Raw genomic sequence first — 17,342 nt, forward strand, 5'->3', positions numbered from 1 at the left:
TTAAATATACTTTTATTCACTTTATATCGGTGTTTGTGTTCGTGTTGCATCCTCGTAGCGGTTAATCTATTTTTGCCAGTTTTAGGTCTCTCGAAATTCGCCAAGTTGGCCCGCTCGGTGACGCGAAGTCGTCAGTTCAGCGCCCATCTGCCCACACTAAAGGATCCCACGAAACAGTCCAATCTGGCGCATGTAAGTCAAAAACTAATCCCAAGATAATCCTAAGCTATATCCTCTAATAATTTCATAGATGATGTCGCTGAGCGCGGACATCATGCCACAGTACAGACAGGAAGCGCCCAAGACCCCGCCACACATACTCCTGCATTATTGTGCATTTAAAGCAATTTGGGACTGGGTGATATTGTGTTTAACATTTTATACCGCCATCATGGTAAGTGAATAGTAATAGATTTACGATTTTTGCCAAAAAACCAGTTCATCCTGTCAGTTCATCCTGTCAGTATATTTGTTTGGTAGTAATTTATATTCATAACGTTGTTTTGGTTCCTAGGAAATATCCATTTGTTTCGCTCATTTACAAACAACATACATACTTTCTGACATGGGATCGTCTGGTTGGCGTAGTGATGGAGGGATTACTTATGGCATGGTGACTTTCATGGTGTCTCCACGTGCCGCAAAGCCACATGCGACGCCTTTTCATAAGCCGATGTGTCGCTTGTCTGCTCGAATTTGTGTCTATTTCCGTCAACAAGATGTTAACATTTACGCAGAACATGTTGCCATTCGTATATAGATTCGGATTCGGATTCTATCCATTTTGTGTCGAATCCTGCCCCTTCCAAATACAAGCCACCTCTTGGAAAAGTTGCACTTTCTTGTTTCGGTTTTCATGGAGACAACACACACACTTTTCGTTTACTTATTGTTTAATGACATTTTGCGGTATTTGTTGTTTTGTTGTTTGTTTTTGTTTTGTTGTTAGTTGTTGTTCTTGTTTGCGGATTGTGGCTGTTGCAACTTTAAGATAAATGGATAGCCCCCAACAAATCAAAACTTTTTCTGCAGCGGCAAATAAAAAGAAATGGGCCAAGACATAATGAAAAGTGATATTTGCAACCTAGTTTGGGGTCCTGCAGCCTTCTTATCTAGTCCTCTTAAAACCTGAATTAAAGCTAATAGATGTACTAAGTACCAGACAAGACAAGAACCATAAATTAGCCACATAATTAGACAGATACACGTGGTGATTCGGATTGAAAAGGTCTCGTGACTGAAGTGAAGAGTTCCTGCTCAGACATTAATGTTGACTCTTAGCCGCTGCTGATGAGGGCCCAGATGTAGAAGCAGGGCAGGGCTGGGAGGCAGACAAGTGCACACATTTACATGACCAAGTGGCTGCTCAGAGGCTGTCATCCCCTAACCGACATGCCGCCCATCCCCTGACTGCAGGACGGCTTATGTTTTATGTGCTTAAATTAATATGCTTGGTTGAAGGAGGCGGCGGAGGGAAGAACTTGACAGGACATAAGCAGCGGCATTCGTGGCTTGTAATCCAGCCTCGGTCCGGGCCAAGACGACGAGCCATGTTAAGAGGCTTGTAACTGCCACTTGGGGCATCAGTTAAGACAACACCAAATGGGGCAAAAACAAGCCAAATCCAGACAACTGTTGCTTAGCTATATACCACCTGTATCTCAAGCTATTAACGGGATTACCGATTAAGATCCTTAACGATTAACTATTATATTACTTTTATTTTCATTTTCAGGTGCCATACAATGTAGCGTTTAAAAATAAAACCTCAGAGGATGTTTCCCTGCTTGTGGTCGATTCAATAGTCGATGTTATATTCTTTATAGATATTGGTAAGTATTTTTTGATACATTTTTAAACATTATCATCTTAATTTTATTATAATTTCAGTTTTAAACTTCCATACAACGTTCGTGGGTCCTGGTGGCGAGGTGGTCAGCGATCCGAAAGTGATTCGGATGAACTACCTAAAGTCCTGGTTCATCATCGATCTGCTCAGCTGCCTGCCCTATGACGTGTTCAACGCGTTCGACCGGGACGAGGACGGGATCGGATCCCTGTTCAGTGCCCTCAAGGTGGTACGCCTGCTCCGGCTGGGTCGGGTAGTGCGCAAGCTGGACCGCTACCTGGAGTACGGAGCAGCCATGCTGATACTGCTACTGTGCTTCTACATGCTGGTGGCACACTGGCTGGCCTGCATCTGGTACTCGATCGGCAGGAGTGATGCCGACAATGGGGTAAGTCCCTAAACATCCTTCTGAAAGTTTCCTCAGAGCTTAGATCCTCTGTTTCAGATCCAATATAGCTGGCTGTGGAAACTGGCGAATGTAACCCAGTCCCCATACTCGTATATTTGGAGTAACGACACCGGGCCGGAATTAGTCAACGGGCCGTCGCGGAAAAGCATGTACGTGACGGCCCTATACTTCACCATGACCTGCATGACCTCGGTAAGCAGAGAATTGAAATTATATCCAACTTTTAAATCACTCCAATCTAAACTCTATACTTGATGGCTATCTTTTCTGTCCATTTCTGTTCTGTCTCTTTTTTTTCTGGTTTTTTTTTGTGAATTTTTCAGGTGGGCTTTGGCAATGTCGCCGCGGAGACAGACAACGAGAAGGTGTTCACCATCTGCATGATGATCATTGCAGGTGCTGTGTCCTTAACACGTTCCGTTGCCGCGTCCAATATCCTTGATATACCCGCACACGCGTCACGCTTTTGAATTCCGGTTCTCGATACCGAATACCATTTGAAAGCTAGGCCATTCGCTTGCGCCGCTAGAACTAATAAATCGCTCCAGTTTTTTTTAATTCAAATCTTCAGATTTTTTCTTTCTTGTGTAGAGCTTTTATTCGATCATTTCGATTAGACCACGATCCATTTGTCCAAGTAGAGCAACTCTCACTTAATTCACACCCACCCGTGTCTCCTCAGTCATTCAATCATTGATTGATCGCAGCCAAAAAAAAAAAAAAGAGTCTCAAATCTCTTTCTCCACCTCCTTCTTCTGCTACGTCGTCATCTAGTTGCACAATTCTTCGCCATGTGTGAGTTGCATTGCGTATACCTCTCTCTACTCGTTATTCCTTAACCGTTACTCGTTGGCAGTAACTCGTTAAACCGAAATTCGTTATATTTGTGCTGTACTGTGTACATAATCATCAACAAAATCAGTCAAAACATTGAGTAGGTTTAGCTTTTCAGGCCATTTTGCATTGTAACATGTGTATATATTGGCTAATTGATTTCAAAGAAAAGGTAATCCTGCTCAGTGTAGTGCTCATTTCACTCGCCAGAAATCGCCATCTTTATCTCTGTCTCTGTCTAGTTATGTGCTCGTCCAAAAAAAAAAAAAAGAAAACAGTGGCATTTATTAATGTTCTAGCCGCGCACCTGTGCGTCTCTTCTTTCCACAGCGCGTAGAAAAAAAGCGATCACACTACTTCGATCACACACATCACATGCAAACTTCACTCGTACACGGAGAAAGAAATTAATCAACAAAAAAAATCAAATTTAATCAAATATTAGACTATAAAATAAGAGATTATATTTCTTTACTCCCGAAACATCTCAAGTGTTGTCTAGCTGATCGTGTAAAGTTGCTTTGAATGGAACCCCTCGACTACGAAACTCCAATTCTGTGTGCAATCGCTTCTTAATCTGTCTATCTTATAACGATATGTCTTTCCTTGTGTGATATAGCTCTGCTGTACGCCACGATCTTCGGACACGTGACCACCATCATCCAGCAGATGACCTCGGCCACGGCCAAGTACCACGATATGCTGAATAATGTCCGCGAGTTCATGAAACTCCACGAAGTGCCCAAGGCGCTGAGCGAACGCGTAATGGACTATGTCGTCTCCACCTGGGCCATGACCAAGGGCCTGGACACCGAAAAGGTAAGTTCATAGTGCGCCAGTGCACCAGTCATGGTAGCAATGTCCATGGTAGGAAACTCCAGATGGTTATCCAGGGAATGAGATTGCCGTTGAGTCTTTTTTTTGGTTGCCAGACAGCTTCTGAAAATTCATCGACAACAAAGATACATTCATTTCAGAATCCAGAATTATTTCAGCGGTTAACATTATTAGAAAATGATTTACATTCAATGTTTTTCTAAACTCCATTTCATAAATGCTTTTGTAAATAAAATTTTTAAATTTCAAACACGCGGACAGTGTGTCCTTGTACATAGATAGCTAATTTCAAGAGCTTGGAGCACTTCAGCCTATCACTATCTCTAATGCACTTGGCATACGCACACATACATACATGAAACATGAAACATTTAATCGTTACTCGTTACTAATTATTTACTCGCTACTAGTTACATCTCGTTGGAAACTATTTAATTTGATATTTTTCAAGAAAACTCCAAGAAAACATTGTTAATATCAATTATCTTGTAAATATTTTAATTGAAAGAAGATATTTAAAACTAATAATAAGAGCTTGGCTCTAAAATTCCGTTTTTTCCCACTTCGAAGCTTTCTTTACTCGCTCAATCGATCTTTCATTCGTCACTTATCACACGCTACTCGTTACTCGCTAAATCACTCGACTAACACTCTCGCTAAACACTTATACTTACAATACCACGAATAATACATACACCACACCACCTATTCTAACTCTTTCTATCTCCTCCACTCTCCGACAATAAAAAACTATTGGTCTCTACTCCTGCGCTTTGTTTTCCTATTATTTTAAAGCTACTACTCCTCGCATACCTAGGTCTAAGATAAAAAAAAAAAAAATAAAAATATTAAAGATAGAAAGGCCAACCACCCACCCACAGATTGAGGTGCAGGTAAGCTGTGGGTGGGCTGGGTAATGCGGAAGTTGTCATCTGTAGCCTTAAACATTTAACGAAATCATTATTGACATTTGAACCCAGCTAATCGATGATCTCTATCACACTCTCTCTATCTCTCTCTCTCTCTTTCTCTGCCCGTGAGCGAAATCCGTGCCAAAACGAAAAGCGTCCGTCAAATTCATGCCTTTAGATGAACCTGAACCAAACGGCGCAGCGTCCCCTGGTTTCCAGAAAAACTCCATCCAAATGAAACAAAAAAAATTCTAGAATCTGGTTCCATTTCCCCCATATATATTTCATTTCTACGATCAGGGGGCGATTGTGTCAAAAATTGATTGGAAATACAAGTTAAAGTTTGGTTCAAGAACAGAACAGAGTTTACAATAATGGTTTAATGCCACACTGCCCAGCCGAATAAACTGACCTTTATACCTATTTCGTTGACTGTAGTTTGTGCCGCAATTAGAGTCCCCAATGAACCTCCAAAAAACCACAAAAACCCCCCCAAAAAAACTGAGTGCAATATTCCTATTTCTCTAAAAGATACCGGAAGTAGCACTTACCATCACAATACACTACCACACACCCACACACACACACACAGTGACAGTCACAGCAACACAAGGACACTGGAAAACTTTAAAACACCGACACACACACACAGTGACACTCGATCAATGTTGTATGTGTATTAGTGTATGTGTGCGTGTGTGTGCGTGTCCAATGTTAGCCATACAAAGCTGAAGAACTGAAGAATTCTTCCTTCCCAGACAAAGATTCTGGCAGTAAAAAGATCCCCATTTATGATATATAGGGTTAGAGGGTTTAAATCGATTAAACCAAAGATAAAGACCATCAAACAAACCAATATTCGTCCATTCGATTCCATTCGAATCGAATAAAGTCGAACCACAATCGTTCACAATTCGCAGGTACTAAACTATTGTCCGAAAGATATGAAGGCTGACATATGTGTTCATCTAAATCGCAAAGTATTTAACGAGCATCCGGCATTTCGTCTGGCCTCGGATGGTTGTCTCCGGGCACTGGCGATGCACTTCATGATGTCGCACTCGGCGCCCGGTGATCTACTGTACCACACCGGCGAGAGCATCGATAGTTTATGCTTCATTGTGACTGGAAGTCTGGAGGTGATACAGGATGACGAGGTTGTGGCAATATTGGGTGAGTTAACCGGAATACCAATCGAATTAAGCTTAGCGAAGTTTATTTGAAAAAAAAAGAGAACTATCGATAGTTTCGATAAATATCGATAGCTCTTAGAAGTACTTAACCTCAAAACTGTTTACGACCCCAATTTGCTCCTTTTCTTGATTTCGTATCCATTTCAGGCAAGGGCGACGTCTTCGGCGATCAATTCTGGAAGGACTCGGCCGTTGGCCAGAGCGCGGCCAATGTGCGCGCCCTAACCTATTGTGATTTGCATGCCATCAAACGTGATAAATTGCTCGAAGTCCTCGATTTCTATTCGGCATTTGCGAATAGCTTTGCACGCAATCTGGTGCTCACCTACAATCTCAGACATCGACTGATTTTTCGCAAGGTGGCCGATGTGAAGCGCGAAAAAGAATTGGCCGAACGTCGTAAGAATGAGCCGCAATTGCCCCAGAATCAGGATCATCTTGTCCGGAAGATATTCTCCAAATTTCGTCGTACACCCCAAGTCCAAGCCGGCAGCAAGGAGCTGGTCGGCGGTTCTGGTCAGAGTGATGTCGAAAAAGGTGACGGCGAGGTCGAGCGCACCAAGGTGAGTGTGTGGGGCCAGGACACACCCCCCTGCTATATGCTGTCTATCTATCTATCTCTATGTATGTCTCTATATCTGTCTCGCTGTCTTTTCGTCAATGTCTTTGTTGCTGTGCATTCTGCTTTCCATGTTCGGTGTTCAATTTTCATGTTATGTTGTTATTGTTATTGGGTAGTTAAATTAATTTTATATTTATGTTAAATTAAAATCAAAAAATTTTATATCCATTCCACCGTATATGAATGACTTAAGTCGTCTAATATCGGTGCTATTGAAAGGCTAATAAAGAAAATTATACAAAAGCCTTGCTAGTCAGACATATTATGTGGAAAGGATAAATTAAAATAATTATTTTCGTAAAAAAAAATGTTATATTTTATGTTTTCTTCAAGCGGAGTCGAACCCGTGCTTCTGTTCCATTCTCATTTTGTTCCCCTAGTATATTTCACCGTTAACCGTTAACTAACGTTTCTTTCGAAGCCTCACAATAAAAAAAAAACCACCAAAAAAATATCTCACAGCTCCAGCCAGAGTCGAAAGTCCCCACAGGCGAAAAACCACAGGCACTGGCGCACTGGCCGGTGGGGCAAAGACAACTGTTTGCCGTTAACCGTTAGCGTTACCGTTACCGTTACCATTAACCGTTAACTGTTATCGTTAACCGTTTTAGCGTAGTTATTAATCGTTGAATTGCTTTATATACAATATATTATGGATATATATTATATACAACTGATCTGTATACAAAGTGACTTATGCTCGTTGTATGTCTTTCTTTGTCTTTGTCTTTCTTTAACATGCTTTCGCATAAAATGCATAAATAACTGTTCACCAATTCACCATATATGCCCTTCATTTCTCACCACACTCACCACACTTATACTCTGGCTTGTAATTCTTCGCTTTCTGTGTGTGTGTGTGTCTGTTTCTCTTCTGTGTTTCTTCTGGCTTTGTCTATACTTTCTTCTGTTTTCTTTCTTATTGTACAAAATTTATGTGAATTTGGCTTAAATTGAAAAATAAAAACAAATCTGTTTGTTAAAAAATTAAACAAAATTACTAACGGAAAAATCTGTATTATTTTCCCCTCCTTCTTTCCCCACCGAAACACATGGAACCGAACATCCTTATGTACCAATTCCTTTTGTCCCATTTCCAACACACTTCTCTTTCTTCTCTCTCTCTCTCTCTCTATCTATCTCTCTCTTCTGTCTATATATCTATCTCGCTCGCTGTCTTGCGCTCGAATTCAACCAAAAAAAAAATAATTAAATTTCGTAAATCGCCTGCCACTACTGCTTGCTACTAAAAAAATAAAATAAATTTAAATGTAAAAAAAAAATGCCTGCAACATATACAAGAAGCTACCAGCAAAACTGACACTTACCGAGGACGCTCGCATCCTAACCACCGCCGCCGCGCCCTCGCCATCGCCATCCCCCTCGCCCTCCTCGGGTCCACCATCTGCGCGCAGTACACGGGCCAGCAAGTGGGGACGCCTCCTGGGCAGTTCAAGCGTCGATTCAGCTAGCGACACCAGCGCCAAGGTAGCCGTCTCGAGAAGTTTGAGCGCCCGCGAAAGTCTCCGAGAGAGCACCGCCCAAGCGCGGCAGAGTAGTACTTCGAGTAGCAATGGTGGACAAGGCAACAAAGTAATTATCAGTTTAAATTTAAACAAAAAAAAAAAAACAATTAAAAACTTAATTCAAAATGGATGTATGGATGATCACCGATCAGCGAAAAATGAAAAGAAATCGATCTGCGATCTACCGTCGTTCGTCATTCCATAAAATATTCTAAAACATCAGACACAAAAAAATACATTACGTTGATGAGAAACAAAAAAAGGATTCTCGGATTTCAATTCGATATATATATTTTTTTTAATTTTATCAAGTTTCAGAAAAGGGTTTTCAAGTGAAAATTTTGAAAGGATAAACTAGAATCAGTTAAGAAATCTATCGAAAAAAAATCTTTAAAATTTTAAAAACTATTTCTTGAAAACCCTTTTTTTTTAAACTTATCCATAATCACACTAACCACAAAAAAAAAATACCAAAAATAACAAACAAACAAAATTAAAAAGAATTGTTTGTTTGTGTGTGTCTTTGGGTTTAAAATTATTTTAATAATAACTATTCTTTAACTCTCCTTTTTTTTATGCCTTTCATTTGCTCTTCTCACTTTTGATAAACATATACATATATTTATGTATATATCGATCATTTCGATGTTGATTATATTTTCGATTATCATTTCGTATTTTGAACTTTTTGAAACAATTGTGCAATCGAATTGAAAAGCATTTACAATTAAGCAAAGTAAGTTTTCGAACAATTAGTTTGATTTAAAGCTATTTTAGTTGGCTGTACCACACACACAAAAACTGGCACACGATCCACTGTTATCGGTTTGACAATCGATAGGCAAAATGAGCGGGCAGGTTATCGAACAACATAATGCTATTCTAGCTAGAGATTTAATTAGTATTTGTAATTTAGTGGCTAAATAATCTAACTAGCTTGCCCGCTTATGGACCGAATTTTTTTTTGAACTTAGAGACGCCCTCCGCACCCCACCCCTTGCCACGCCCTTAAAAGCAAAAAGCCTTTAGATTGTTTTTGATTGTTATAATTCCCAACTGAAAATTAAGATCCAACAATTAATTCATATTTTTTATATATTTTTTTTGTTGAATTTTTTCCCCACTCGCTCTCGCAACAAAAACTACTTCAAAAATTTTTGAAATCTGAATAACAAAAACAACAACAACAAACATTGCCTGCCTTGCTACCAACAACAAACAACAACAAACTCAAAATTTGTTTTAAAAAAACAAAAAATTGGAAAAAACCCAAACTGCAACTGCATCTAAAAATTGGAAAACCAAAAAAAACCAAAAATGAATGCACTTTTCTGCACCTGCCCTACAAAAAATCTACAATAATGCAATGAATGCTTCAACAACAACAACAAAAACAACGATTTAATGCAAAAACCAATAATTTGAAAACTAAACTTTGGAAAAAAAAAAACTGAAACACTTTTCTCACCTTTTTTTCCCCCAAAAAAAAAATATATGAAACCTGCAACCTGCAACCTGCCACCGCAAAACTGCCTGCCTCCTCTACCTCTCTCTCTCTTTCTCTCTCTCTGTATCTATCTCTATCTGCCTGTCTCTATCCCGCATTTTGCATCCGCATCCGCCCATCGTTCCATTAAAACGTCACCTGCAGGTTTTTCCCAAGGCGCCCAAACTGCAGGCCAGCCAGGCCACCCTGGCCCGCCAGGACACCATCGACGAAGGCGGCGAGGTGGACTCCTCACCGCCCAGTCGCGATAGTCGTGTGGTCATCGAAGGAGCCACCGGAGCTGCAGGTGGAGGTGGCAGTGGCACAGCAGCAGCAGCAGGTGGAGGAGGAGCTGGAGCAGCGGGTAGTGGAGCGCCCCAAGGGGCAGCAGCCAGTTCATCGTCAGGCGCCGGCACAGGAGGAGCGGCTGGCGAACGAAATCTGGCCCTGGAAAGGGAGCGACAAATCGAAATGGCCAGCTCCAGGGCCACCACCTCCGACACCTATGACACGGGTCTCAGGGAGACGCCACCAACGCTGGCACAACGCGATCTCATCGCCACCGTGCTGGACATGAAAGTGGACGTGCGACTGGAACTGCAGCGAATGCAGCAGCGGATCGGGCGCATCGAAGATCTGCTGGGTGAGCTGGTGAAGAGATTGGGAACGGGCAGTGGTGGTGGTCCGACTGCGCCGGATAGCAGTGGCCAGACAACGCCCGGTGATGAGATTTGTGCCGGTTGTGGTGCAAGCGGAGGAGCGGGAGCGGGAGCTGGAGCAGGTACACCAACTGCACCCTCGGTGGTGACCACACCAGTGGACACTGTGATAACCATCTCATCGCCCGGAGCAACAGCAACGGCAGCTGGCGCTGGCGGCAGCGGTCTGCTAAATCCCGGCGCCCCAGTTGTGTCGAGCGCGGGAGGCAACGGCCTGGGGCCGCTGATGCTCAAGAAGCGACGCTCGAAGAGCAGGAAAGCACCGGCGCCTCCTAAGCAGACACTCGCCTCGACGGCCGGCACCGCGACCGCAGCTCCCACGGGCGTCGCCGGATCTGGCATGACAACGACGACGCCAGCGTCGGCAGCGCCAACATCAGGAGCGGCAGCGGATCAGCAGCAGCCGGAAGCCTCATCTCCGACTTCGGCCCCTCCGCCAGCGGTGGAGTTGCTGCATTTGCGTCTCCTCGAAGAAGACTTTACGGCAGCCCAAATGCCATCCACATCGGGAACGGGAGCACCGGTGAGCACCAGTCCCACGGCAGCTACCACGCCCACACCGCCGCCGGGCAGTGGCAGTGGCACGCCCACAACCACGCCCACAGGCAGCGGGCCGAGAAGCTCCAAGCGGGAGTTCCTCTAGCCCACGATACCAGAGTTACCGGAGAGGAGGAGCAGTGGCCGCCAACAGGAGCAATAATACAAAGGAGCAGCTAAAGCAGCAGATGGAGGAGGAGTAGGGGTCCAGCCACGCCCACTCGCAAGCCTACGCCTACGCTTAGTTAGTCTATTACATTATAAGATACAGCCTGTAACCTCAAAAATCTCAAGAAAAGTAACACATACTCTGATCCGAAGAGTCCAATGCAAGATATGATTCCATCAACCGCAAGTTAAGCTTTCCCATGAAAAAAAATCCGTATTTTATTTGAGAATTTGAAAAACTCGAGAGATCTTTTGAAACTCCAACTCAAATTCTCAAAAAACTTTCAAAAAAATATTCAAGTTTCGAACTATAACCAAGGATGGTGGAAAAATATATTGCAATGGAAAGAGATTTAAAAAAAAAAAGAACGAACTATCTTTTACGCTAAAAAAAACAAGCTCTATAAAAGCTATCCCTCTCTTCTTCTCACACACACACACACATAAACACTAACACAGACAAACACACACACACACACTCTGAATGGAAGTGCTCGATACTCGATATTCGATACTCTAACCGTTATATGATTATGATTACGATAGCATTAGCGATAAACGATAAATATTAAGGCAAGCATATTGCTTACGAATTTGCTACATTTACTGCAATTATTTACAGATATATATATATGTATATACATATATATATACAAAGGACATCCATACACACACACAAACACTCAAACACAGATACAGATACAGACAAAAACACAGATATAGCTATATGTAAATATGGATAATTTTGTGATAACTGCTAAAAGGTGGCAAAAAACCAGAAAATGCTTACAACCAACAACCAACAGAGACCGATCGAAATAATGCCCGTGAATTGTATATAGCCTATAATTGTAGAAAAGGATCTATTATAGAGATCATCAAACCACACATAGACAGACACAATCGATAGGAAAGTCACCGATAGATATATCTTTTGGAGATGGGAGCTTGCTGAGAGATGACTCATAACATGGCTAACAATTAGTTGAAATGTACAGAGACACACACATTTTCACACAGATATGGATATTAACCCGTCCTAAACTAAAAACAAAATACTAAAAAAAAACTAAACTTAACGAAACTCAATGCGGCTTGAGCACTTCGCACTCGCACTCGCTTGGCTCCCTATATTACATATATTTTTTAGGCTAAATAGACTCGGATGGAAACTCAACCTAAAAAACCAAACCAATAGTTAACTCAGCAACACAGTAAAGTCTAAGTAAGGTGGCAGGTTAGAGCTAGAACTATAGTATGAGGCCGCTAAACGAAACGACAATCGACAGATCTAAGGATACAAAAAAAAAAAACCAGAAACAGAATAGAAAAAATATTAAAATATAGATAAAAAATAAAAGAAAAGACAAACCATAGCAAAAGTAAAATCTCTAGCAAATATCAAAAAAAAAAAAAAGATTGATTTGTTGGATCATTGTAAATAATTTAATTCAAAAATTTAGAAAAGGATATGTTACTCACACATGCTCACAAACATTACACTACACACACACATACACATATTTTGTGATAAAAAATGAAATTAGCTAAAACCAAAACCAATTGAAACCGAAAAGAAAAACCCAAAAAAAAAATATTAGTAACAAAAATTACCATTAGATAATTGTTTATGCTGGCATTTTGAAAGGCTTGCACTTGGCATATATATTATATAGTTTATACCAGAGTCCTCCGAGATGGACAAGAAGTATGTGTATGTATGTAGGAAAGTGTTGTTAGAACCGTGCTGAATACCGTACTCTCTATAGCATATATATATATTGTATCGGCTATAAGTAGAGGATCGTGTCCTGGGCAGCTTAGAGGCAAGGTTTCATTATGTTTAAGAATCAGTTAAAGTCCACTTGAATATCGTTCAGTTACATGTTTTTTCGATTCGCCTAGTTGGATATATATATATATATTTGATATTTGATACTTATAGTGTGTAGAAATCCGGGGCAGATCCCGCCATTAGCAATACACTAAATATGTACTGTCTTCCAGCAAAAGCTGTACAGTAGAGGAGTTTTGGGGGTTTTTGGGGGGTTTTGGGTTTACAAAAAAGTGGGCGGGACTGTCTCCCAAAAAAAAAGAAAAGAAAAACAATTATAATAATAATGAAACATAAAGAAAGTTACTTAGTTCTAGATTGTAGATTTTTTCGATTCCCATTCCCATTTGGGAGCCCCGGAGGGTCCTCTCGTCAAACCAAAAAGCAATTCAAGTGGTATTAAAACTAAAACACACACAATATACACAATAAACACACGTAACACTCACCTACACTCACATACACTTAAGCATATACGTATTTCCAATACTCTACAATGAATCAAAAAGTTAAAAGGATAGCGAACGAAAATTTGTTGCATACGTTTAGGCGCTAATTTCTAGTTGAAAGTTTAACGAATGTAGCTGGCTCACTGTAAATAGTTTTTTTTTATATAAATATAAATATAAATAAAAATTTGAATGAATATAAATATAAAGATAAATTATATATAGAGTTTAGGCAACTGAAGAGTAACGCACTAGGGCCAGAAAAGGTAAAACCAAAGAGTAAGAAATTCTAAAAAGGTTATATCAAAGTTTTTAGATTGTTTTCCAAAATACTTTCCACATTATACTCAGATGAAGCACTGATACATAATACTAGCAGAGCAGAGTTACCTATAGCCTAGTAATCAAATTGGTTTTAACATTGTTTCCTCTCGTTAATTTCTCGATTTTTTGCTTCCAACAAAAAAAAACTCCATATTCCATTTTGTTTTTAGATCTTAACTACACAGAGCCTTATAAATATAACCTTAAAGTAACTAAAACAGCATTCAACTAGCAACTCAAATCGAAACACTAAAATTTAGAGATAGAGCATTAAAAAAAAAGCGAACTACAAAAAATAACTAAAAACGAAATTTAAGAAAGGTGCAATTACAAATTTTAGATCAGAGCTGTATATACATACGAGGAATTGCAAATGTCACACTCATAATTGATTAATCGAATGTATATACACCCCAGGTAACAAAAATACAACCAAACAAATACAAAAATAAGACACACATCCTCACCAGAAATGTATGCTATTGGTGATGTTCTGGCCTTCGATTTCGCCCAGAAAACGCCCGATTCAGTCTGATATTTATATATATAGATCGCCAGGCAACAAAACAAAAAAAGGCTCGAGAAATTCGCTGATTGGCGCCAAAGAAACTGATAAAACCATATTAATATTATATATACAATATACATATGTATATATAGATATATATGTAAATGTATATAATGCTTATACATAAAAAGTATGTGTATGGGTACCTCTAGTTACACATAGAAACGAGATAACGATAACGAGAACAAAATTAAGCTTTTATACGCCAGAATTTTTTTCTAAACAAATATTAATGAAAACCAACCTAAGTGACACTCAAGAGTATACATAAAAATACATAATTAATTCTTGCAAAACCAAAAAAAAAAGAAACAAAACAACTCAATTAACGAATACCGTATACAACGCCCTAAAGCGGAAAATGAAAAATAATTTAATTATATATAAATTATATACAATGATAGAGAAAAGCCTTAACCAAGAAAACACGCGCCTCATTTTCGTTATCCTTTAATAAATAAGACCCACTGCAATGCTAACAAAACAAATATATTAAAAAAAAAACCCTAAGCAAAAAAAAGTAATAAATGACAAAAAATACATACTACTGCTAACATAAAAACAATTACAAACAAAATATTTAGCATTATGCTCTAGACTTTAGACGAAAAAGAACCAAAATTTTACAACAAGAAGAATGAAGAACAAAACGCGTTAAAGCAATGTTGAACATTTTCCACCAATTTGAAAAGCAAACAACAAGAAAACCTAAAAAACTGATGATTACTGAAACTTACTTCGTACATGCGCCCTTTGTTTAAACTAAAAAAAAAAACAAAATATTTAAAAAAAATCGAAAAGCTGCCTATTTATATATTTACAAACAAACAAACAACAAAAGAGCGAATTAACTACAAATTTAACAACCACAAAAAATACTACATATTGCAATCGCAACATTCCAATAAAACAAAAAAAAATAAAAAACAAAATTAAAAACCAAAATTAATAGTAATATGTATAAAAACAAAAAATAGTTTCAAATCAATTGAGTTTTGCGTTTTTACATAACGCCCTCCCCTACCCCAAAAAAAAAAAACTTAGAAAAATGACATCAAGCAAGAAAAACAAAATGGCTTTGCTGTGCAGATTTACCGTTATATATATATATACAAACAAAACCATATATATATGTATATATACAGGTAGTTTATACCATTTGAAAAGCTTGCTATAGGGCTCGTCTTTGGGCCAAAGAAATTACCAAACAAGCCGCAAAAAAATATGAACAAATAAACAGAAATAGTTGTAATATTTATTTGAGAATTGCTGGATTAATGCCTAACAGTTAATGTGTATAGTTAATTGATTATTGCCACATTCGACCCACACACACAAACACACAGAAACACCTTAAGGAATCAGTACACAGACAGGCTATACACCATGTTTGAGGTTTTAGAATGGATCGATTGAATACGGAAACAGAAACCAGAACTAAAATGAAACTAAAAAGAAAGCAATTTTCAGAAAGCGCTGAGCAGATGCTAAGACACAATAAATGAAAGAAACAAAAAAAAAAAAGAAAAAATACATACATAAATGTTTTTAAAAAAATTTTACACGATTTTATTATTCATTTGGGTAAAAGGATCACCAGGTAAGTATGAAATGCACTTACTTTAATTCACATATAATCTTCCGATCCTCATTTTTGTGGGGGTACAATTAAAACAAGAACAATTTCGAAAAAATGTGGGTTTTCGAATTTTTTCCTAGGGGTACCCCTGAAAAAATGTGGGTTTTCGCAAATTCCCCACTTTTGCTCCTTCCGATGGCCATAGCTCTGCCAATTCTTATCCGATCAGGAAATAAAGTACCATTTAGTAATCAGCGAACCCTGAAGCTACTTTCTTCATTCAAAACATTGCCTAAATATCGTTTTGAAATTTTTCGAATTTTTTCCTAGGGGTACCCCTGAAAAAATGTGGGTTTTCGCAATTTCCCCACTTTTGCTCCTTCCGATGGCCATAGCTCTGCCAATTCTTATCCGATCAGGAAATAAAGTACCATTTAGTAATCAGCGAACCCAGAAGCTACTTTCCTCATTCAAAACATTGCCTAAATATCGTTTTGAAATTTTTCGAATTTTTTCCTAGGGGTACCCCTGAAAAAATGTGGGTTTTCGCAATTTCCCCACTTTTGCTCCTTCCGATGGCCATAGCTCTGCCAATTCTTATCCGATCAGGAAATAAAGTACCATTTAGTAATCAGCGAACCCAGAAGCTACTTTCCTTATTCCAAATATTGCCTAAATGTGGTTTTGAAATTTTTCGAATTTTTTCCTAGGGGTACCCCTGAAAAAATGTGGGTTTTCGCAATTTCCCCACTTTTGCTCCTTCCGATGGCCATAGCTCTGCCAATTCTTATCCGATCAGGAAATAAAGTACCATTTAGTAATCAGCGAACCCAGAAGCTACTTTCCTTATTCCGAATATTGCCTAAATGTGGTTTTGAAATTTTTCGAATTTTTTCCTAGGGGTACCCCTGAAAAAATGTGGGTTTTCGCAATTTCCCCACTTTTGCTCCTTCCGATGGCCATAGCTCTGCCAATTCTTATCCGATCAGGAAATAAAGTACCATTTAGTAATCAGCGAACCCAGAAGCTACTTTCCTTATTCCAAATATTGCCTAAATGTGGTTTTGAAATTTTTCGAATTTTTTCCTAGGGGTACCCCTGAAAAAATGTGGGTTTTCGCAATTTCCCCACTTTTGCTCCTTCCGATGGCCATAGCTCTGCCAATTCTTATCCGATCAGGAAATAAAGTACCATTTAGTAATCAGCGAACCCAGAAGCTACTTTCCTTATTCCAAATATTGCCTAAATGTGGTTTTGAAATTTTTCGAATTTTTTCCTAGGGGTACCCCTGAAAAAATGTGGGTTTTCGCAATTTCCCCACTTTTGCTCCTTCCGATGGCCATAGCTCTGCCAATTCTTATCCGATCAGGAAATAAAGTACCATTTAGTAATCAGCGAACCCAGAAGCTACTTTCCTTATTCCAAATATTGCCTAAATGTGGTTTTGAAATTTTTCGAATTTTTTCCTAGGGGTACCCCTGAAAAAATGTGGGTTTT

At 39.3% G+C, this 17,342-nt stretch overlaps 1 protein-coding gene across 14 annotated transcripts in view; it reads left to right on the forward strand.

Annotated features, from left to right (window-relative positions):
* Nucleotides 1-14,448, forward strand: part of eag (ether a go-go) — a 35,257-nt gene extending 20,809 nt beyond the window's left edge. For 2 of the 14 annotated variants that reach the window (XM_017246169.3, XM_070278300.1), the window contains exons 5-15: nucleotides 59-192; nucleotides 251-394; nucleotides 1,736-1,832; nucleotides 1,891-2,237; nucleotides 2,295-2,450; nucleotides 2,582-2,654; nucleotides 3,712-3,911; nucleotides 5,761-6,013; nucleotides 6,181-6,596; nucleotides 7,958-8,248; nucleotides 9,833-14,448. In XM_017246169.3, coding sequence (XP_017101658.2) covers nucleotides 59-192; nucleotides 251-394; nucleotides 1,736-1,832; nucleotides 1,891-2,237; nucleotides 2,295-2,450; nucleotides 2,582-2,654; nucleotides 3,712-3,911; nucleotides 5,761-6,013; nucleotides 6,181-6,596; nucleotides 7,958-8,248; nucleotides 9,833-11,029 — 3,308 coding nt within the window. In that variant the 3' untranslated portion in view covers nucleotides 11,030-14,448. Of the gene's footprint in view, nucleotides 1-58; nucleotides 193-250; nucleotides 395-1,735; nucleotides 1,833-1,890; nucleotides 2,238-2,294; nucleotides 2,451-2,581; nucleotides 2,655-3,711; nucleotides 4,400-5,760; nucleotides 6,014-6,180; nucleotides 6,597-7,957; nucleotides 8,249-8,899; nucleotides 9,032-9,832 lie in introns of those variants that run through there. The other 12 variants (XM_043209813.2, XM_043209815.2, XM_070278305.1 and 9 more) reach the window with 10 other exon arrangements.
* The last annotated feature ends 2,894 nt before the right edge of the window (nucleotides 14,449-17,342 follow it).

Source organism: Drosophila bipectinata, chromosome XL (assembly GCF_030179905.1).
Source record: "Drosophila bipectinata strain 14024-0381.07 chromosome XL, DbipHiC1v2, whole genome shotgun sequence".
In the NCBI taxonomy this organism is placed as follows: domain Eukaryota; kingdom Metazoa; phylum Arthropoda; class Insecta; order Diptera; family Drosophilidae; genus Drosophila; species Drosophila bipectinata.